Below are 21,975 nucleotides of genomic sequence, written 5' to 3'. Positions count from 1 at the left end.
GTGAAACTATGCACAAATTTAAAATGTGAATGTAATTTCATCTGAAAATCAGGAAACAATGTTTTTTTACAGTTTGTAGTCACCAGATATCATTCTGTTTGGGTTCATTGTGTGAACTCATAACCACGAAAAGAAACCACACCATCCAAACAAAGTACCTTTTTTAAGTAGATAAAATAAAATTTATTCTGCTAAATGTCTTCTAGAGTAACAACATCAACATCATATGAGCATTTACACTCCACTTTGTTGCTGGGGACAATATCCGGTTGATTCAGGCACACTGATGTTGTGGTAGAGCCAATGACGACTTCTTGACTAGCACCAGCTGGATAATGCACTGTGGTCTGGACTGTCTCACTCCCTTGAATGTGAGTGCTCTGATAATTCCTAACATCCACCGCAGGGCTGATGGTATATGGGAATCTGGAAAGATGCCCAACATAAGCATCAAAGGAAATTACAATGATGTTTTTAAATGGAAATAACTCACCTTGAAAAGTGGCTCTGGACACTAGAGTAGAGGCCCCTTGCATGATATGGGCAAAAAGATGGGTAAGGATAGTGGCCCATAGGATAGGATATCACAGTGGGATATGAATGCATGGTAGGAGCCAGGAACATGGATGGAGCTCGAGGTGCGGTCTGGAAGACAGTAGAGGAAACACAGGGGGCGGCTCCTGCTCCCTGATCCAAAGACGAGCACTCTCTGACTTTCTTCTTCTGGGGGCGAAACTCATAATCTGACATAACAAAACAGAGAGCAGATGAAAATCAAAAATCCTCCATCCATACCAGAACAGATTCAAACTGAGAATACTGTACATCAGCACACAGTTCACGACATCGGCTGCTTTGTATGTGTAATTGTTCATACCTGGGAACTGCTGCTTGTGCATGGCGTTGAGTCTGTGAGCCACTTCATAGTAGGGCCTCTTCTGTTCGATAGTGAGCTTGGACCACTCACTGCCCAGCAGGATACTGGTGTCTGTCATGGTGGTGTCAGGGCAGGCTTTGCGTAAGGCATGTCGGTGGATGCGGGACCACACCATGAAGGCGTTCATCGGCCGTTTAATGTGTCCATTCTTGCCTTGGACAGACTGCATCTGCCTCACATCTGAAGGAGACATTTAAGCACTCAATGAAAAAACAACCTATCTGTAAAAGAGGATTGTCAGGTTATTTTTCTTTTCATCATTACATACATGCCCACACTTTGGAGCACGATAGTTCACGAAACACTTCTATCCAAAATAAATATAAATAAATTTTCACTTCCAGAACCAAATCCAAAAATGCCCTTACAGAGTAGGTTATGACACAAGCAACATCATGAGTTGGTAAGAAAAAAAATGGGAATAAAAATCATTAGTTTTAGCTTCTATTTACAGAAATCTAACCACATGTTAATGATGATATAACATTTTTGACTGTCCAGGCCTGCTGACTAATGTCAATTTTAATTTCTGTATAGCTTCACTTTGTCTTAAGAGACTGTACAACCTGTTGACAGTAACACCGTCTGCACTTACAGTAGTTTTATCTATAATGAATTTGAAACCGTACTTTTCATTATTTATTTAATTTTCATAAATTGCAAGTGACTCAATATTGTAACTTATACTGTACTTTGAATTTAAAGTACAGTATAGATACAGGCCTCTTATGACCTGTGACCTTCTGTAACTCCATTGTATTACTTTCTAATATTTACTATCATTATTTAGACTTTTAACACAACACAACACAACACCTTATTTTCCAGATTAATAAAATACTGCACCTTCCTCTGTTGGCGGGATGGTGAAAGAAATGACCGAGCTCGGACCTCCGAGCTTGGACGAGGCTGTGAGGTCTGGATGCAGCTTCAGGAGTTGTCCACCTGCACCGGTTGGTGGCACATCCAGCCCCTGGCTCACCTGGATCGGAACCATTTGTCCACCGTAAGCAGGCTGCTCCATCCCCGGGACCTGGGGACCTGGAGGGACCGTTTGTGACCGGACCCCACCATCACATCGCCGCGTCGACATTTCGCGATCGAGCGGTCGTTTGTTCAGAAATGTTGAAAAAGGTGGAAGCTCCGTCTCCCAGTTTTCAACATTTTCATGTGTTCCTCCTCCTTTTCTTTCATTCATTTTCGAGTCCATTGTGGATGCTCTAACTTTGGGTCGCGGTTTTAATCACCTGTTTAATCCAGATTGCGATTAATTAAACCGATTGTTGCCTAAACAACGAAGAACACGATGACGTGAAACTCACCGTGGAACATTTAGCGATTATTAGTTAGAATGAAATAAATAAAAATAAACAGGAAGAGATTATACTTATAATATAACTGTAATTTTCACTGCTGCTGTAACAAACATGTCGTATTTCATGGAAGGACAGTATTTTATTGTCAGGACATTCTGTAATATAGCAAAATAGTCTAATAAATTAGATTTATTTAGGTTTAAAGTTGAGTTTAAAATTACCGTCTCACATGATTTCTTTCACAGAAAAGTCTTCTTTTATCTTAAGAAGTCTTATAAAAGTAGAAGATAAATCCTAATCCTGCCTACATAGACAGACAGATAGCAAAGTATATCAACTACGGTCTTATTTGAATAAAAATAAGGAAACATAATTGTAAATGTTATAATTTAATTTAATGTTGAATGAAGTACAGAAAATATAGAGTACAATTAAATGCAACAAGCAGTACCGAAAAGAAATAAAACATGATTTACTCAACTAAATAACATTATTAGTAGCTCTCCCATAAGAACATAACCTTACAAGTAAACTAATAAAATATTAAACTAATAGCTATGGAGTGATCCTTCTGAGAGTAACAAAATAAAGATTTGGTCATTTGGAGTGCAGCGCCTCAGAAAATGATGCGAGGCTCTACTCAGCTGTGTTTGCACATCAAACGGAGAAATACTACCCATACACAAAGTCACACACACTCATTCACACATTCGCTTCTCACAAACACTTTACTCAGCATCCCAAAACCCTTCGAGTTGGCTTTGAGTTGGTCTCTGCCTCAGCTAATGAAAAAATACCCAGTTCCTTAAGCTCATCTAGTAGAGGTGGTTATTGTTCTAGTACAAAACAAAAGGTGAAAAATGTTTGCTGGCAAAAATACTTACAGGTACACCAAATCCAAGATTCTGCTGTGTCTGCTTTTACCACAGAGGAGGGTTTAAGGATTGTGATATTTAACCTGCTGCTTTTTTCATCAAATCCAAGTGGAAAATATTATTCTGTACCTTTATCCATGAACAGTATCTTTATGCAAAAGGGCCACAAAGCACATCTGGAAAAACACAACGGGGGCTACAAAGAGAAAGATCTGAGCGACCATTTCATCTGACATGTATCTGATCCAAAACAGAAAATAGAGGTCATGTAATAACTGTATTAGTAACTGGTTATAATAATAGTACCAGGCCAGTAGTGTTTTAGGGACAGTGCTGTTCAAACTTTTACTAATGTTGTTGTTCAAAGGGCAACAAAACTTCACGTGTCAGACTGTTCATCCATCTATTCTGAACTGCTACAAGCCTGACCGAAAGAAAGGAGGAGAGTAAATGGTGTAATATGCAATTCATCCATTCTACCATAGCGACTGAGTTACTTCTCTGCACACGCTCATGCACCCATCCTGCCCTCTGCTGGAGGACCAAGAAACAGAGACAGAAACAGACTTGCCCCCTGACTGAAACTTAATGGCTTAAATTTTGTGATTGGATTTGGTTGACATTGTAAAACAGGATATTTCAGGCTGCAATGTAAAATTAAGGCAGCACTGCCGAGTCAAACCTACTGATTGAATTCTTTGAGCGGTTAAAGAGAAAAATGTTTCAGTGATTTTCTGTAACAAAGGGCGATATACTGCAGTTTTTACCTTCTTTAAAACAAGTAAGGACGAGGACATTTTCCCCACAGGAAAGTCGTAAGTAGAAGTTGTGGTATGACAACTGCCTTGCTCCTCTGGTGTGTGTGTATATTTTTTTTGTGACATCAGTTCACACATCAAATTACCACAGGGTGAAGAGCACGAGTGGATGCTCTGCCCTACTTCCTGACCATGTTAACACATAGGAATGGTGAACGATTACTGGTGCCGCCTCGTCAAAAAGAGCAGAAACAAAGAGAAACATGCACGGTTGTCTTCACGTACAAGTAGACCTTCTGCGGTTCACACTCTCATATTGTCCGACATGCACACTCACACTCACTCACACACATTTGTACTCCTTCATTTCCCAAAATTGCCAAAGTTAGCAAAGGCATCTTGTTTGGGTGGAACCATGGCTGGGGTGATAGAATGCGCTAGGCCCATCCCGACTCCTGGCACTCCCATGCCAGCCATACCACCCATCATCACGGGAGCGGCCATGCCCATATTCACGCTCATGTTCATTCCCATCATGCCTTGGTTCACAGGAATGCCCCCCATTCCCATGGTTCCCGTGGTCATTGTAGGTGGCATATTTCCTGCCAAAGAAGCAGGAATGCCAGTTGCCATTGATGTGGGCATGCCCATGGTCATGGCATTGCCTGCCATCATCGCATTGGCTGCTGGTCTGATGGGTGTCACATGGGGCGGGGAGCTGAGGTTTAGTCCTCCAAAGTTCTGGGCCAAGAGGTTGACGGGAGGCACTCCTGCACAGACACAAGCAGGAAGTTAATCCACTGTTTTACTAGTTGGATTATGTACAGTGGTCATTTCTGTATAATGACACAGCTTATTCTAACACAGTGTATTATAAAATGTTTTCTAACACACACGTCTCAGGCTGAATCACTTGGTGACATAACTAATTCAGATGGGTTCACCAAGTTCAATTTAAGACTTTAAGACCTCTGTAATACCAAATACTGTAACACAACTTTATATGACTTTTACAGTCTAACCAAAAGAAAGATATTAAGGAAAATCAGAAGCTGCAATATGGCAGAGAATAATTTAACAACATCTATGAATTTATTAACATTAATTTTGTCAAGCTGTCAGTTTTGTCAATACTTCATATACTACATCACCATAATCATTCCTAATATCACGAATTGTTCATGAAATAGTCAAACAAAACCATTTTGTAACTCGTGCCACTGCTGAAAACAAATGCTTTTTTCCTGCTCAGCAACAATTCTGTTATGATCAGAAAATGTCTGGAAGTTGATACCTTGTTGCTGGATGATACTGTTGAGTGTGGGAGGTGTCATAGTGGGGTTGAGGCCTGCTGAAAAGAAGTCCAGGCTAATGTTGACGGAGGGGTCAGACCATGTTGACCCTAATGATCCTTGACCTCCCATCCCGATCTTCTGTTGTTGTCCTATGGGCTGCTGAGATGTCGTGCCACCTAGGCTCTGAAATAAAAACAAAATACACAAAGAATATAGTTACACAAAGCTGTATACTTTCAATAAAGTTGAACACAATGCTGAATATTTATGTCATTAGTGTAATAACTGTAACTATTATATATACCATGGCATTAAATACTACAACTTCTTTGTTATCCTAAACCATTTTAAACCATTTCTTACTTTCCTTACCTGTTGAGAGCGGGAAATGGGCATTGTGGGCATAGCAACTGATGCTCCTGGTGTCGCCCCTCCCAGAGAGAACGTCATGCTCTGAGAGGCACTCAGTGTTGTATGTGGATTAGTTAACTGATGGTTCACTCCACTCATTAGGTCAAACAGCTCAGCTGAAGGTGGGACAGGGACTGGATTAGAGGCTGTGGCTGTGGGTGACTGCACGCTGCCAAACAGGTCAGTGAGGGGCTGGGTGGGTGCAGAGCTGGATGAAACTGGTGGATTGGCCGAGAAGGCGCTCCAGTCTCCAAATTCTCCATTTCCATTTGATGACGTAGCAGCTGGCCACAAGAGAGTAGTGATATGTTTAGTTGCAACCATACCATCAATGAGTTTTGACAGGAAGTGTCACACTGCTTCACTGTGACCTACATTTACATTCATTCACTTATTTACTGCACAAGAAATCTCCATCTTCTGCATTACCAGGTAAATGAGAAATTTAGAGTGTGAAAACAGAGGAAGTCAGAAATGTTTGAGGAAATATTAAGGGCTTTTCTTCAATATGTTTATCACTATTTAAAACATACAATACAACAGGAACAACTAAGAAAGGGAAGAAGTTTACCAGTGGAGGTTGGGAGGCTGGCCGATGCTGCAGGAGAGGAGAAGTCAGCAAAGCCACCAATGAGGTCAGAACTACCACCTGATGAAGAGACACCCACTAATTCATGAGACAAAGCAAATTACTATTGTCCAACTGAAGTAATTTTTAGATAATACACACAAATGTCACAGTGAATAAGCCCAGACACTTACAGAACATTACCTTACCAGCTCCTTAGAGCAAAGTTTAAGTAATGTAAAAGTGAGCTTATGTGTGAAAGCAGCATGCTAATGCCCAGAGAATTCATAATGAGCAAGTGGGCGTTTCTTTGCAGGAAATCCACTCAGCACAACACCAGGAAGTATGGGAAGTGTTTTCGCGTGTTGTATTATTTTTCTCTGCTTCAGGAACCCAAGATAATATGCGTATCATTTCTAATCATACAACTTGCTCTAATTCGATTTGAAAAAGTCGAGAAAAAAAAAAAAAAAAACTAAAAACATCAACATAAAAACAAAACAAAACACTGTTTCTGTAGTGTCCCTTTTGTGTCACATCATGCCTCCTACGCTCTCTACCCTCGACATAATTAAACAGGCTATTTCCCTGAGTCCGAATGCATATATCATACTGTTCATTAAGCGTGTGCTAAAAAGCAACTCAGGACAATGTCTGGACCAGATTGTCTACACACTGTCCTGTGTACAAAAAGAATGGGAAAACAGCTTAAGAGTGACTTGTCCACCACAGAACTAACTTTTAAAACCATGTTCATGGCCTAATGTCTTCCTGTTTGTCCTCACCTGTTGTTGTGTTCTGACTGGACGAAGGGTCGATTACTAGTAGGTCAGCTAGAGCACTGCTGGAAGACGGCCTGACAGATGACTGAAGAGACAAATGCAGAGACAGAGCAATCACTCATGTCCTGTTGAAAGTGTGTCTCACATTTGGTAAAGTGTGAATGTTTGGGTACCTTCTCCTCTGGGCTCTTGTCTCCAGTGTAGTGGGCTGCAGCTCCCAGGTCCAGAGTCTTGTTGCTTGTTCCCCCGCTGCGTTTCCGTGTGGTAGTGGTTGTGGTTTCTGTTGCCTGTGTGATCTGGATGCTCTTCGTTGTGACAGTCTCCTCCTCATCTTTAAACTCAAGGGTTTCCTGCCTACCGTTTCTTGATGCTCTGTCCTCTTCGTTGTCACTATGGCAACCAGATGAAGCATGCATGAGAAACAGCTTTGCTATTTACCGTTTTGTTGTATTGCAGTTATTGTATGTCTGCATACAGTGTCTTGTGTACATCATTGTTATATAACGGATGATCCAAGACAGATGTTTCAAGATTTTACACAAATTATCAAATCTGATGTGCAATGATTGTTTTGATCTTTGCATTTTTTAATGTTGGTGATTCTGGATTTTAGTGTCTATGTCCATATTGTGCATGTGCACATTTACCTGATTCTGTCAGGTGAGTCGTCTCGTTCCTTCTTCCTGAATTTGTTGAGTGTGTCGTCGATGGTGCTGCCTATCTTGTCACTGATCTCTCCAAGCTTCTCACTAAAGGGAAAAGCTCCTCTGCTCTTGTCCCAATCCTCATCCCACTTACTGCGATCCAACTCATTAGCTAGGAGGAAGTCAAAACAAAAAAAGACTCTTTTAATTAAGCATTAAGAACACAACAGACAAATGATTTGGCACAGCTTAAACAAAATTTTATATGTCCAGGTTACGCATCAGAAACCTTGATGGTGCAGACATTCCAAGTTTAACATATAAAACCTAATCCTATTCACACAATATCCTTTCTGCAGTGTATTTTAATTCCTGTGGGTTTGAATAAGGGAGGCTATCTCCTTGGGTTAAACCATAGTGAATTACTTACAGTTCTTAAAGCTGCCACCACCTCCTCCTCCTCCTCCTCCTCCTCCTCCTCCTCCCATACTGTCAGAGGACACTCCAATGTATTTATCTTTGTTCTTCTTGGCTTTCTTCCTCTCCTCTCTCAACCTGTCATCATCCTGGATGAACTCCACCATCTCTTTCACCTTCTGACGCACATTGATGCCCTGATCTTTCCCATTCTCATCTGGAGACACAAACACACACAAAGACACACTCAAACAAGGGGACTACTGACCAGACTGCTATGACAGTCTTATAGTCTTTAGTCTTATAGTACTGACTGTGGCAAGGTGAAATTAAATGTCAAATCTTCTTACAAATATGAAGAGGTATCCTTAGTCTCCAGGATTGACTCTCACGTTTTTACATATGTATAGGTATAGGTTTAGAATCGTATTAGCTAGTCAATTAATTTTATTTTAAAAATCTTGATCATACAGATAACTCAAGTTCAACTCAAATTGTCTACAATCATACACATAAGTAACACATTTTTATTCAGAGACTCACCAATAAAGTGGTAGTTTTCTAGAGAACGCAGGTCGTAGATGTGTTCTCTGGCACTGGTGACGACTCTTTCAGATCCATTCCTAATCAGATAGGCCAGAAGCAGTAAAGCCTGAGAGACAGAGATAAAGACAGATTGCAAGAGACGGAGTGAGTTACATTAGAGGAAAGTTAAATCAGTGACAAGGAGATGTAGTCAATAACATTCCGAGAGAAATGATTGTTTCTAATAAATGTATTATATATTTTTCTTATTTATTATATATACTATGTACACATATTTTATGTGTCATGTATGTCAAATTTTTTCTTAAAACATAGTCATAACTATATCTAAATTACAATTACAAACAACTTTTTAACTGTTTTAATTTTAACTACACACAAATCACAAGTCATATTTTTCTTGTCTATATTCACTATATCATTCAAACATTCAGAGTAGGCTGGAAAATTTATGTGAAGTCTTAGACTAATGACATTAACAAAAGCAAATTGAGGTACAGAGAAAGCAAATCTGAAAAGACACTAATTTTGATTAATATTGTTATATTTAAAATAGGAATCAATAAGCTAAAAGTCTCTTGATCCAGACAGTTTTGCAAATACTAGACCTGTGGGAGTCTGATTTCAGTCACAAAGACAATGTGAGATTCAGCTTTAGGAAATCCTGACAAAACACTAAAGCTACAGAGATACAAAACAGGCACACCTGACAAACAACATGAGTGTACATACCTTGTAGACTCGTCTCCAGTTCTTCTTGTTGTCCTTCAGCATCCTGGTCCACAGCATGTTCATCACCTCTGGGAACTGCTCATACATGAAAGTAGATCTACGCACAAACACATCCACACAGACAAAGATTCAGATTCTAGTGAACAGAGCCTGTAAAGTCTTGTCTTTCCTTACATTTACATTTAGTAATTTGGCAGACGCTTTTTTCCAAAGCGACTTCTAATAGAGCTTTCATTTCTCCTTGATAAAACAGGATTATAATGACACAGAATACTGAGCACATATAGTAACTGAATGTATGTGTGACTTTGACATACTTGGCTATTTCTCCCATAAGCTGTCCAGAAGGTCCCCAGGGGTCATCGTTGGTGGCCTCTCTCACCTTGGACTCAATCTCTGAGTAGTTCATCACCACATTGGTGCTGTTGACACAAACATATCTTCTTTATAAGTTATGCCAATAAACATTACAAATTACTATATGTAATGCTGAAACCCTTCGGTGCTCTCCTCTTGCTTCCTGTTTACTTATTGTAAACAAAATACCCATCAATGTTCATTCCTACTTTGTCTGTGAAGGTTCCTCTCACTCTACACACATACACTCTATAAACTAAACAAATAGCCACATTTGTGCATGCCCCACCCAACAACAATGAAGCCGAGTTAGAATAAATGACAGAGAGAAAACAAATGTTTCTCTGATACAAGGCAGAATCTCAATTTACTGAATAATGAATGGGACTTGTCTAAAAGCCTGTGTCTTGACCACTGCACTTCAGAGAACAGGCGTGCATGTTTGAGTGTAAGAACATTTTCTGCAGGGCTTGGTGTCTGTGCATGTGAAAGAGTGAGGTTAACACACTGCATGTGCTTCCTGCTCTTTTTGTTTATGTGGGCTCACCTGCAGCTGTGTTTGTTTTCCTGTGTGTGAGTTGCATCTCCTAATGGAGATGTACTGGTCTAGAAAGGCAAAACATGCAGCCAGAGCAGTGCAACTTGAAACCGTACCACTGCCTCTCCTCTGCTGTGACTCTCTAAACTACTCTCTTCCTCCCTCCTTTTTTTTTTTATATTTCTCTCTGCATCAGTTCATTGTGTATAGTTTCTACTTCTACTTCTTTATTTCTAGCCATTTTTCTTTTCATTCCTTTTCTTAGATTCTCTCTCTTCCTGGCTCTGCCACCCTCCTAAATAAAGGAAATAAAGAGGCATTTATACATTAAAGAAGACTTTAACTGTGTTATTGTTAGTAAATAAGATAGAGACGGACAGTGGGAGCTCCATAATAGCTCGACTCTTAATATGCAGGAAAAGCAAGGCCACCACTGCCAGCTTTGTTGAGGTAGATCAATAATAGAGTATTCATCATGCCCAGCTAGGCACAACCAACAGCTGATGAGAGCTGGGTGTCTATTACACAATATAAAGCTCTGTTGAGATCTCTGTCTGTGCTACTTCTTCATATTCCCCTCTCATCTTCTCATATTTACTTTACGATTAAACCTTTTCCCCACCATTTCATTTATCTTTATTCAATTTATGATTTGCGTAAATGGTCCTTTAACAAACAGCTTTAACTGTAAGCACACAAAGTGAAATACAGCATTCATTTTCATGTGTTCATCCTTAGTGTGCATTTTGTCCTCGTGCTTTTAAGAGTATTAAGTGTTGCATTAGACTGCATTACTTACAGCTATGGGTACTTCATCAACTGACAGCTCATTCTTATAACAGCATCATCATCTAATGTGGCAAACTACACCCTCCATTTCACTGTACAGTGTTTTCCACTCGAGTGCTGTTTGTACACAGTATGTATATCACAGTAGGGGTGCTAACACACAACCCACACAGGATGCATCTATTGGAAAGCTGCATTAACCTTTTTGCAGCACTCCTAGCAAAATGCAAGTGCATGTTAACCAACAGGGAGCTGACACCTACAACTTATATCTACCCTTGTATCTTGTGTACAAAAACGCAACAAAAGTTTAAAGATGGAAAAAGATAAGACAATATAAAAACTGAGATAGAGAGTTCACTCACTGAAATACTATACATTCTAACCAAATCCAACAGCACTAAAAATACATTTTACAACCATCGTAATGAATTAAACTTGCTGTAGTAACATATTTTATTTGATCTGGGAGTGACAGTGAATCTAAAATTATCAGCAACAACAAAACAGAAAAATGGAACAACAGAGACTCTTCTACAATCGATGGAGCCATTTTAAATGCAAAATGATTAATGTGCTACTCAACACTTTAATGTTGTGTGGGAATAATCACATGAAACAAGGGAATACATTGATCTGTAATTATATACTCAATATAGGTTCAATACTGGCTAAAGCACTGGATGATATATCAGAAAATATAAATAATACACGTTTACTATTAACAGTTTAGGGTAACTGAGAGGGGAAAAATCTTATACACATACTGTGTCCTATAACTTTGGTTGATGACTGTAGACTGAGACTGAACACTGAACAGCTTCCATGTGGAGTCTGCATAGCTCTTGTAATGTGATCCTCAGTAGTTCTTAATAAAAAAAAAAAACATCTCTTTGTCTTTTCTGATTTTAATGTAGCTGCATCTTCACATTTTACAAATATAAAAAAAAAAGACTTTAAAAAAAACCTAACCCTCTTGAAGGTGAGCTTATCCTCATCAAATAAATGTTCACTTTGTTTCACAATGAAAGACCATGTGCCAGTAATCTCACCTAACTCTGCTCAGTATAAACATCACTTCACCTTCTGTATTTTGGGTTTTACTCAGCATGTGTCTACTAGAACAGACAGCACAGGAAGCTGCTGATCTTAACACCCCTCCAGGTTTGCAGTACAATGACTACATATATTATACTATTCACATTAATGTTGCTGCAACAGTTATTACTAAGAAACCCCGCATAGATGAAACAGGATGCAGTGGGTTGCAACAGCAGAATTAGCTACTTGGTGGCTAACAAGCGTTGTTGTGATACCATGGGGGCATGGGCCTCGTTAGACCGGCGTACCCACACTGTGAGATTTGGTCGGTATCTAATTGGCAGAAAATGTACTCTTAACATACAATTATTTATCCGCTACATCTTACCATTACTAATGTTTTGCTTTCTGAACAGAACATAATATTAGGTTAATGCACAACAGAGGTAGCGGGCATCACCAGGGTGGGTCAGGGGCGTGATTCTGCAGCAGCATTAACAGATAACACGGAGGACCTGGGCTTAGCTATGCTAGCAGAATTAGCTAAATGGATAGCTTCTCTCTGGGTCGAAAACAGATCAAATATCGGCTTCATGTTGTATTACTCCTGGTTCATACGACTTGCTGTTTGGAAATGTACAAAGGGGGATGCCCATGTAGAACACATATTTATATTCATGGCGCACGGTTGAACATTGGCAGCTGTTCAAAGTTAACAGCTGAGGGCTACCGCCGTGACGTCCTCTCCGTGAGCGATGAAAGCTGCTGATGCTGCCCGGCTACCGCCGCCGGCTAGCCGGTTAGCCTAGCAGCTACTTAACGGTTTAGCTAGCTAGCCGCAGTACTCACGCTTTGTCCACCAGCTCTCTGACTTTCCACATGTTCAGCATCTCCGCACGAAACTGCGGGCTCGATGCCTCGATACTACGGGCGTCCCCGTGTCTCAGCGCCAGACAAAGCCAGAGATGGGGTCCGGTGACCGACGACAATCCCCCGCCAGCTCCTGGATGAGCTCCGGTAGCTACCTCAACGGACGCTGCGGTGAACGCACCAGCCCCAGTTGCTACGGAAACGTAGGTCTCCGTCTACATCACTGTGACGTCGACCTGCGGCCGCGGGTCGGAGTCCTGAGCTTTAACGGAGAAAAATGACGCAGCAACCTGGAAAGAAGACGACATAAGTGCAAATGCAGCGGGGATTTTTTTTTTTTTTCCTTTTACAGACTGCTGCTCATCCTGTGAGACCACTACCACCACCCCCTTCCATCAACCCTCTCATCATCTAAACTACCTTTAACATCCTACCCACTATTCCCAGACAGGAGTGGAGTCTGAATGCACATAAACTGCTTCGAACTTCGTTTTTCTTGACTGGATGTTATGTTATTACTCTTTGCACCACTGGAGGGTGTTATGGCTCAACATGGACATAAATGGAGTGGAGACAACTTAATTACTGGTGAATAAAAACACATAAAATTCACGATAAGGTGACATTTCTTTTTATTTATATTCAACATTTTATTCCAACAACAATTACAAATCTTCAATTAATGATAAACAACTTTCAAATTCCTGAATGCATGGTCAACAGCAAAATAATTTATTACGAAAATAAACATACATCTTCAAAAATATACAGTCATTATGCTTCATGGACAACATTTGTTCAAAGACACATTCACAGTTGTGGTGAAGTCATAACAACTCATATACATGTTGTAATACTTCCAGGTATGAGGTGAGAGGATGTGTTAAAATGCAGTGTAACTGTGGACTGTCAGCACAGAGGAAATGTTGGGGGGTAAGAAGCAGCAAACTTCCCTGTGCAGCCAGTCCACATACGAAGTATATGTTGACATTTTAAACCCCAAAACCACCTGATGAGTCACTCCACTTGTGTACAGACGTGAACACCATGCTCAAGTTTTAGAAATTATTCAAAAAAATACACGAGACACAAAAACGTTCCTTTGTGGTATAATCACCACAAAACTGGAAGTCTGTGTTTAAGGTGCATACATATTGTGGACCAACGAAGAGGGGGTTCATCCCATTTTCCTCTCTTAACTAGGATGTTGAGTATCTGTTGCTTTCAAACTCTGTGGAAAAAAAAGACAATATTCACACATTACTGGAGATGGAAAATAAATCCCAACTGTTGTCCATCACTTAATCTAAAGCTGAATAATTCCTCTTCCTAAAAGTAATATTCCTATTTAAACAAATGTAGTTTTCAAAGTGCAAAGCAGCAGTTTCAGGTGCTTTTTTTCCTCCATTGTTTCAGATTCTAAAGAATCAGAGAGGCATCAATATTAGTTTCTACAGAGATCACATGAAGGCTGCAGAAGTAGTGAGAGTGGACAAAGCAAATCCAAAAGTCACCAAGTAGGACTGACATTCACAACATCACCACGAATGTACACAAATCAAAATGCCGCTGGGAGGTTGTTCAGGAGATAGCTGAGTTTTTAGGAACTGATGCCTCTTAACACAGTGACTAAGACCATTTAGAGGCTTTGAGAGAATACTGAACATTGTGTGTATGCCAGAGTGCCAGGAACCTAACCATTTAAAATAGAAATTTGAACCCTTTATTATCCTTTTAACAAAACATTTTTGGATATGTGGGAACCCCTTGAAGTGTTTAAACTAATGAAATAATTGTCGACTAATTAACTGTTGGATTTAACTGGCTATTTGGACAAAAAAAGCAATGAGTTGGAAAAAATACGAACTTATTATAAATTCATGGAGTTTAAAGCTCCTTGCTTGTATTTTATCAGTGTTCTAAAATAATGTATTTACTTCTTCCTGTTTTTTTACCTGAGAGTAGGTGTGTGAAGAGACCTTTTGCTCTGGTTTTGTGTAGTCTGGAGGGTTGGCATGAGGGTTGTAGCCCAGACGAGCCAGCATGGGGGCGATTTCAGCCATTTCGCTTATCACGTCCGGGGGAATGTTTCCCACCCACTTAGAGAGGGCATCTGTGTTCACTGGCTTCATCACCTGGTCCGTTGAACGCTCAACTCTGCACACAGTGTCAAACACAAGCTCAGTTTGAGTAGGTTTTATATGAAAGGGCAAAAATAATATTTGCCACTGGCCACAAAAAAGGATTTAAAGTGCACGAGTTAGATCAAATTATGAATGTGTTAATTAAAATCATAAAAAAGATTTGTTAAAGACACAAAAGCTTAATGATAATTAACATTTTTAATCTATTCTGATACAGTAAATGTATAAAGAAAAGAAAATGCTTAGTGTGTTGCATTTCAGTTTGTTTTCAGTTATTCATACGTTCGACATGTTCACCCATCAATACATAAATGCACATGATTTAGAACCACAACATGCCACAATTTGTGATAATTTACATTTCTGACAAGGCTATAAAACATCTGTCTGACTAATATTGCACCAACTGTTGCATAACCAATAATAAATAAGGAAGCTAATTCTATCAGAATGCGGCCTAATTCCTTCAAAAACAAGCCAGGTTTGGGTTTTGCATGAGTGAATGAAGCGGCCAGATTCCCACCAAATCCCCAGAGTCTGCCATGCAAAGAGATCCACTTCAATCACAAACAAAAAAGTGGAGCACCACAAACACAACATCTACTGAGAGAAGTCTGAAAGCTTTACTTGACCCTGAAGGGTTTGGCTGCTTCACATGAAAACTCTGGCTGAACTCAGACATCCTGGTGGCTCAGTGTGGCCAAGTACATGTTGTGTTCGAATCTGCCACAAAACCAGTTCAATGAAGAGACTGGAACCGTAAAAATAACTATTACACTGTTTCAAGATGGTCTTTTGGTTACAAACGTTTCATGGCACTGATCTGGAGAATTAGTAATAAAATTGGTTTATTTTGATGTTCAAGTCTTCATATTTATAAAACAGCAGTGTATTACTTTGCATTTTATTTTTTAACATTTTCTAAATGTGGGTAACATGTGTTGCATGTTGCATAACTCTAAAAAGAGAATGCAAAAATAAAAGGCCTCAAGAACTAAAGACAAACATGCTCAGGCCTAAAATAAGGATAATATCATTTCAGACATTTGAAGATATCCTAGGACCTACACTATAATTCTTAACGCTTGTGGGTATTTAGTCATGCAAACAATTCCAGTTTACTGTGCAAAGGTTTTTAAAATGCCTATCATTAAAACCTCCAACAAAGCAGATGTGGCAGTGGCCTAGGAAATAGATTTCAACGATTTGAAAAGTTTAAAAGCAAGTTTCAAAAAGGATATATATATCTGAAAACCCCAGCACTCAAGCCAAAAGCAAAACCACCTGTTTGACTAAATACCTTTCAGGGTTGTGTGGAATGAAAACAAGCCGTATAAGCTCCGAGACATGAGTGTGCATAGCTGTGTGGTAATGTTTATGAACGTAGACAGGAAGATGACTGCCTGTGTGGTGATAAAATGAGTGGAACTGTACTTATTAGGTCATACAGAGGTTTATTGTCCAGAAGAATGTTTAACACGAGTCACACACAGTGGGTTTAATGTTATATTGTCTAGAAGTAGGCTAAGATGAATAAACAGGCAGTGTTTATTGCCTAAAAGACGGTCTAAAGCTGTTTTCAGACATGGGCTGCGACCTTTAACTTATTTAAACATTACTTAGAGACGTTGTATGTGAGAATACAAATGTGCAAAGCAGTTGGACCAGACAAATGGACTTAACCTGCTTGCTCTCTAGCCCATGTCATTTCCTTTTGAGCCCTTGTATGAACAAAGTAATTGCCTGAGAGATTTATAGTAAGAGTGTGGGTGTGTTGAAGTTTCTATCAAACGACTGCTGCTGCCTCAATGTGCAGTAAACACTGTAATGATGAAAGCTTAACATCTGAGTGCGTTTGGAAATCACTGTCAGAGAACACTGACAATGCCTCTCCGTGCTAGCATGAATTAAACCTTAGATGATTCATCACACCAAGGTTTCCTTTAACTTTTCTGAGAATTAGCAACATTTAAACATGGAGGATCTTCCAGTGATTTTGGTGTAGCCACCTTTTAAGTACTTACTTGGACAGAGACACACCACCGGCCTTTCCAATCAACTGTTCATGGTGCAGCACTGATGGGTCCCATTGCAGGTCTAGGAAGTGAAGCAACTTTCTCATTTCCTCCTCTGGGTGAAGGACAAGCTGCTCGTAACGGACCGGAAGGCATCTGTTCCCACCAGCTGCCTGGCACTGGCTGAACATGGTCTCCACTGCACTGCTCCACTTGGTCAGACAGTCCCTGTAGCTGTTCAGGTCGAAGCCAGAGATGGTCACCTGTAAATAGAGTCATCAGATAAACAGAAAAGACCAATCACAGCAGAGAGTAATCACAGAAATGGGTCACAATGTGGCAACAGTCCAGTGCCTGTCTGAAAAGAAGTCTGCTGCAGTCATGCTAAAACATGAACAAAAAGCCTACCTTGCGCGATATCATAGAATGGACAGCTGCTCGACCATCTCGTAGCATAAGCACAAACTTGGCTTTAGGGAAGATGCGTGCCAGGTAAGAAAGAGACTTCAAGGCGAACGGGTCCTTGTTGCAAAGACGAGGTGCAGGCTCCCCGTGGCCAACTATCACCTGTAACACATACAGTGAAGATTTCAACAAAAAAATACCTAGTTAAATGCAAACTCTCTGGCTTAATTGCTTAGAATAAAACCATTTTTCATCTTCATAATGAGATACCGAATATTATTTTGACTCCTTTATAATATAGATGAACACGTGTATATATATATATATATATATATATATATAAATATAAAAGAGGAACTGAATATTTTAAACTAGACAGGAAGTACCCAGCATACTGTTTTATACTGGTAACCATGTTAAAAGCAATAGTTGGGCATCTTAGGAAAAAAGCTTATTTTCTCTGTCCAATAGAAAATATAAAGTATTAATAATATCTGCAAAATAAATGTAAAGTGTTAGTAGGATCTTCATGCTAAGCTTGCCAACTGACAGGTTTAACTTATTTAACAGGCAGACATTCAGCAGACTGCAGCTCACCTCTAACAGGAACGCTCTTACAGCTGAATCCAACACCTGATCAGTGACGCCTGCCTCGTCCAATCGTATCCTCTCCTTAACGGAACGGCTCCAGGTGGCCCGCATTGCCAAGAGGCGGGGAATGACTCTGGTCTCTTCTCCACACCGCACAGCATTATGGGCATCCAGCATGGCACGCATCAGTGTGGTGCCGCTCCTGGGAAAGCCTCCAATGAAGATGAGCGGTGTGTCTTCAGGGAAATTATCAGGGAATGATAAGCTCTGATTGGCTAAGCCCAAGTTGAGCTCCATCCATCGGTATCGATGGCTTTTTGGAGGGCACCCTGTCCCACTCATGCCCAGGTAGAGCAGGGAGAGGGAGCACAGGAGCACGCAGCCCAGCAGCAGGCTCGATCTGCTGGTTCTCATGGCTGCTGGGTATGTTTAGGAGTCAGCAGAAGATTAATTAATAGTCAGGGGTGCATGAGGAAACTTGTAGTTGATAGGAAGGGATTTAATCAGTTTGGCAGCCAGGCGGACGAAGACAAGTGCTAGAAAAATGTCTGAAATGATGCTGAATAAGGTCTGATGGAGGCCAGGATGGTGCAGCCTGGGTGTAATATTCAGGTGTGGACTATGGAGACTGTTCACTCCTCTGCATTTCCTCAGCTCTGGTGAAGGAAGGCCGGATCCAGGCCTGCTGCGCTCCACAGCCACCCATATCTCTTATGCATTGTTCTTACAGTACCTAAACATGAAAAGGACATATACAGCTCAGTAGGAACTGCACCAGAATCATCATACATCAAGGACTGTGAATTCTACTGCAGTAGAGACAGATTTTACCACTGAGTAACAAAAAAACAAATCATCATATTCTTAATTTCCATTCAATGAGTAACATTAGCCACTGCAAGAGCGAGCTGTTATCAGCAACCAGGGTGTGATGGTGGCCGCTGGGTTGTTTTGCCAAGAACACTTGCGGACACTTTCAGGGGCTGAAATGCATCCAGTTTTCTGTCCTCAAAGCAGCTATTTTGCATTTTTCCTCTAGGGAGCCATTAACTGTTAAGCCATATCAAAGTTCACCATGGCACACAACACAGACACTCTCTCACGCAGTACATCTAAAGCCACTAATTACTGCTTCCTCATGTTTATATTCTCACTGACAGTTTCTGACAAGCTGAAATGCAAAGCAATTTATTTAAGATCAGATTACTATTGACTAAGCAAGATGTCCTGCAACTTCCCTCTTTTCCTTCTGCAATGTGTCTACGGTTTCATAATTACACGCTAAACTCTTCTTAATAGCACAAAAACTACAACCCACAATTCAGCTAATTCTACACCCATCTATATTCCTTTTAAAGCCAAACAAATTCATGCTTTACTTCTTGCACATTTAGAATATGCCCGTTTCTCTGGTGTTTTGGTTTTATTTTTGTTCAGACTATACATGTAGGAATCCTCACATCTGTACGCCACGTGGGGAACGCGTTCCCTGTACTGGAATAGTCTGCCTGTAAAACCCAGTCCAAAGATCAAAGCTGGAAATGCACACACTGGCTCTCTGGCCACTGCCTCAATATCCACAGAATAATTTTCACCTTTTTCTAGTAATTTCCACAAAAACTGAGAAATTACAACTGCTGTATTGGACTACATTACATTGTAAGTGTACATACTGAAGTGAGAGTATGACCCGACTGGGATACTTAGAGGTTCCCTTAAGCCATGCTAAGTCCAGTGGTATCCACAAGCTTTACATGTAATTCTAATGCATTTCCATCCAAAGATTAAGCCACTTGGAGTTTGCAAAGAATTAGGCCAGTGGTTTAAGATAAGTCTCAACAGATTTAAGTACTAATTCCCCCAAATTATAATAAAAACCAAAAACATTCGCATCATTCACTCTCTCATGCAACTAACAATTTTCTGTCTGCCCAATCACATAACCCAAACTGGTTGAATATACTAAGCAATCTCAATACATCTCATTTATCTTTTTAGACCTTGGTAGATTTAGATATAATGTTGGTGGGCAGGGGATAGATATTCTGAATAATGTGGGCACTGACCTTGAAAAGCCCACTGTGTTCCCTCACAGAGTACAAACAAGACTATGATGAGCAGAAAGAGTCTATAGATAACAACTGTGACAAGAAACAGACAGAACAGCAGAACATTAAAAGTCAGTGTCACTTCCTTAACAGTTAACAACAACTGTATGCCTGCTGCTGCTTACTTGAACTGTTCCATTTGAATTTATGACTCTGCTGGGGTTTTATGTGCCTGTTTTTTTTGCATGACCTTTTCTTGTTCTCTTTATTTTATGATACAATGACAGTTTCCCTTAAATGGCAAAAGAAATCTGAAATTAACAGTGTAAACAGGTAGTGCAACCTCTTCATTATAACATGCAGTGTGTTCATTGCTGTGTTTCACAGGTTTTGTGGTGACCTAGGTGCACAGTGGTGACATTTTTACGCAGTAGGTTGTTAAGAAACCTGAGGTTTCCTTGTTTCTCACAGGAGGGAGCTCTGACACCGACTTCCTGTCTAACAAGGGAAACTTTGAGGGGATAGAAACTTCCACATTCTACTTAATTCTGCTCCTCACTGAACAATTACTTTATGTGTTGCTTATACATTTATGCATGTGTAATTCTGGCTGTGTCTTCGTGCCGCAATGACTAAAAGCTGCTGCGTTTTCAAGAGGAACTGCTGCAGTTTTTTTCGCCGCGTTGCATAAAATAAAAAAGGTGCATATGGGTGGAAATATCTTAAACAGGTCAAAGCAATCATCGCTGCCAGTGGCGTGTGCAGAAATAGGATTATCATGGAGCTGCAAAGCCCGGGCCCTGCAGCCACAAACATCTGGCCTTCCCTGATGATGCACCCGAGGCAGCCACCAGGTGACTGACCTGAAATCAGTCAAATGCACCGTGACAGACCAGCGGCCACCTTCTCCCAGCTCACCACAACCACCTCACCGCCCGCCTGAGCCCCGTTCACCACATTCACCTGATAAAAACACACTAGTTGTGCAGTCGCTAGATAAACACGCGTAAAATGGTGTTCACTCACCAGCGTCTGCGAAATCCGAAGGGGAAAAAAACACATGAACCTGGGACGACCAGCCTCACAGACACATCAGTGTAGAGACTGTGTAACAATGCTGTTGTCGACACGGTTAAATATTAAAATAAACACCACATTACGCGCTCCTCCGTCGGCTCCAAACGCAACTTTGCTCCGTGTGAACTGGAGCTGTTTCTATTTAAGGAGAGAAAAGCGAGCACGAGCGCCCACAGGCGGAGAAAGCCGAGCGCCGATTGGTCGATGAACGTTCTGAATTCTAAAACGCATCTGCTTGGACGACTCCTATTGGTGGACGAGTTAAAGGACTATTCCGCCGCAGCAACAGAGCAAGGCTCAAATCACTTGAGCTCATCGATTTGTATGCTGAGAGTGAAAAGCCCACAGGGGAAATGCAATCACAGTGTGGGATTTAGTGCAGGGTAGACCTGCTTCATTTCATTTACCCCGTTTTCATTAGTTAAACAGATTTTGATTAGTGTGCCATGGGTGTGCATGATAGACTGTGGCCTCTGTGGAGGCCCAAAGGTGACCAGATTACATTGGTAAGTCTGTAAATTATGAATAAGTGACACAACAATTCATCTTCTGTAGTTTCTTACTGTAGTTTTTCTTGCTACTTTGCTATTTAACCCCACTTTATTTATTTAAATGTTTTAGTTACTACCTACTTCGACTCTAAAACAAACAAACCCAAATGAACTAATGTATTATGTGATTATACATAGCTTACTGGTAATGTAGAAAATTATATTTAATCAGTTACACTACAAAATATAAAAAATAATATGATACAAAGTTAAGCCAGCAAAATTCACACAAATTTAGAGTCAGTGTGTCAATGCAGCAATATTGAGG

At 40.4% G+C, this 21,975-nt stretch overlaps 3 protein-coding genes across 3 annotated transcripts; all 3 read right to left on the bottom strand.

Moving 5' to 3' along the window:
* Window positions 1–191: 191 nt before the first annotated feature.
* Window positions 192–2,193, bottom strand: LOC113170164 (transcription factor SOX-30-like). The gene is made up of 4 exons (XM_026372113.1): window positions 1,784–2,193; window positions 878–1,117; window positions 494–743; window positions 192–426 (listed from the first exon to the last, which is right to left on the bottom strand). Exons 1-4 carry the CDS (start codon window positions 2,145–2,147, stop codon window positions 192–194), a joined length of 1,089 nt encoding a protein of 362 aa, XP_026227898.1. The 5' UTR covers window positions 2,148–2,193.
* Window positions 2,194–2,646: 453 nt separating this feature from the next.
* Window positions 2,647–13,078, bottom strand: LOC113170841 (clathrin interactor 1). The gene is made up of 12 exons (XM_026373115.1): window positions 12,856–13,078; window positions 9,599–9,703; window positions 9,282–9,378; window positions 8,547–8,655; window positions 8,017–8,220; window positions 7,590–7,758; window positions 7,116–7,332; window positions 6,946–7,027; window positions 6,164–6,241; window positions 5,554–5,876; window positions 5,181–5,364; window positions 2,647–4,656 (listed from the first exon to the last, which is right to left on the bottom strand). The coding sequence occupies exons 1-12, from the start codon at window positions 12,894–12,896 to the stop codon at window positions 4,250–4,252; spliced, it is 2,016 nt and encodes a 671-aa protein (XP_026228900.1). The 5' UTR covers window positions 12,897–13,078; the 3' UTR covers window positions 2,647–4,249.
* Window positions 13,079–13,615: 537 nt separating this feature from the next.
* tpst1l (tyrosylprotein sulfotransferase 1, like) lies at window positions 13,616–21,736 on the bottom strand. Its single transcript, XM_026371259.1, has 6 exons — window positions 21,106–21,736; window positions 18,038–18,764; window positions 17,444–17,602; window positions 17,045–17,298; window positions 14,832–15,033; window positions 13,616–14,107 (listed from the first exon to the last, which is right to left on the bottom strand). The coding sequence occupies exons 2-6, from the start codon at window positions 18,443–18,445 to the stop codon at window positions 14,072–14,074; spliced, it is 1,059 nt and encodes a 352-aa protein (XP_026227044.1). The 5' UTR covers window positions 18,446–18,764; window positions 21,106–21,736; the 3' UTR covers window positions 13,616–14,071.
* Between the last annotated feature and the right edge of the window lie 239 nt (window positions 21,737–21,975).

Source organism: Anabas testudineus, chromosome 14, assembly GCF_900324465.2.
Source record: "Anabas testudineus chromosome 14, fAnaTes1.2, whole genome shotgun sequence".
Taxonomy (NCBI): domain Eukaryota; kingdom Metazoa; phylum Chordata; class Actinopteri; order Anabantiformes; family Anabantidae; genus Anabas; species Anabas testudineus.
The sequence above is the reverse complement of the archived record's forward strand: the minus strand, read 5'-3'. Positions and strand labels throughout refer to the sequence as shown.

Coding starts and splice junctions, on each gene's coding strand:
- LOC113170164 (XM_026372113.1), bottom strand. CDS start 2,147: ATGGACTCGAAAATGAATGAAAGAAAAGGAGGAGGAACACATGAAAAT. Junction 744..877: donor GCACAAGCAGCAGTTCCCAG/GTATGAACAATT, acceptor TTGTTATGTCAG/ATTATGAGTTTCGCCCCCAG. Junction 427..493: donor GTCCAGAGCCACTTTTCAAG/GTGAGTTATTTC, acceptor GCATCTTTCCAG/ATTCCCATATACCATCAGCC.
- LOC113170841 (XM_026373115.1), bottom strand. CDS start 12,896: ATGCTGAACATGTGGAAAGTCAGAGAGCTGGTGGACAAAGC. Junction 9,704..12,855: donor AGAGAGCTGGTGGACAAAGC/GTGAGTACTGCG, acceptor TTGTGTCAACAG/CACCAATGTGGTGATGAACT. Junction 6,242..6,945: donor CAGTCAGAACACAACAACAG/GTGAGGACAAAC, acceptor TCTCTTCATCAG/GTGGTAGTTCTGACCTCATT.
- tpst1l (XM_026371259.1), bottom strand. CDS start 18,445: ATGAGAACCAGCAGATCGAGCCTGCTGCTGGGCTGCGTGCTCCTGTGC. Junction 17,603..18,037: donor TAAGAGCGTTCCTGTTAGAG/GTGAGCTGCAGT, acceptor TATGTGTTACAG/GTGATAGTTGGCCACGGGGA. Junction 15,034..17,044: donor GGTGGTGTGTCTCTGTCCAA/GTAAGTACTTAA, acceptor CACTGTGTGCAG/AGTTGAGCGTTCAACGGACC.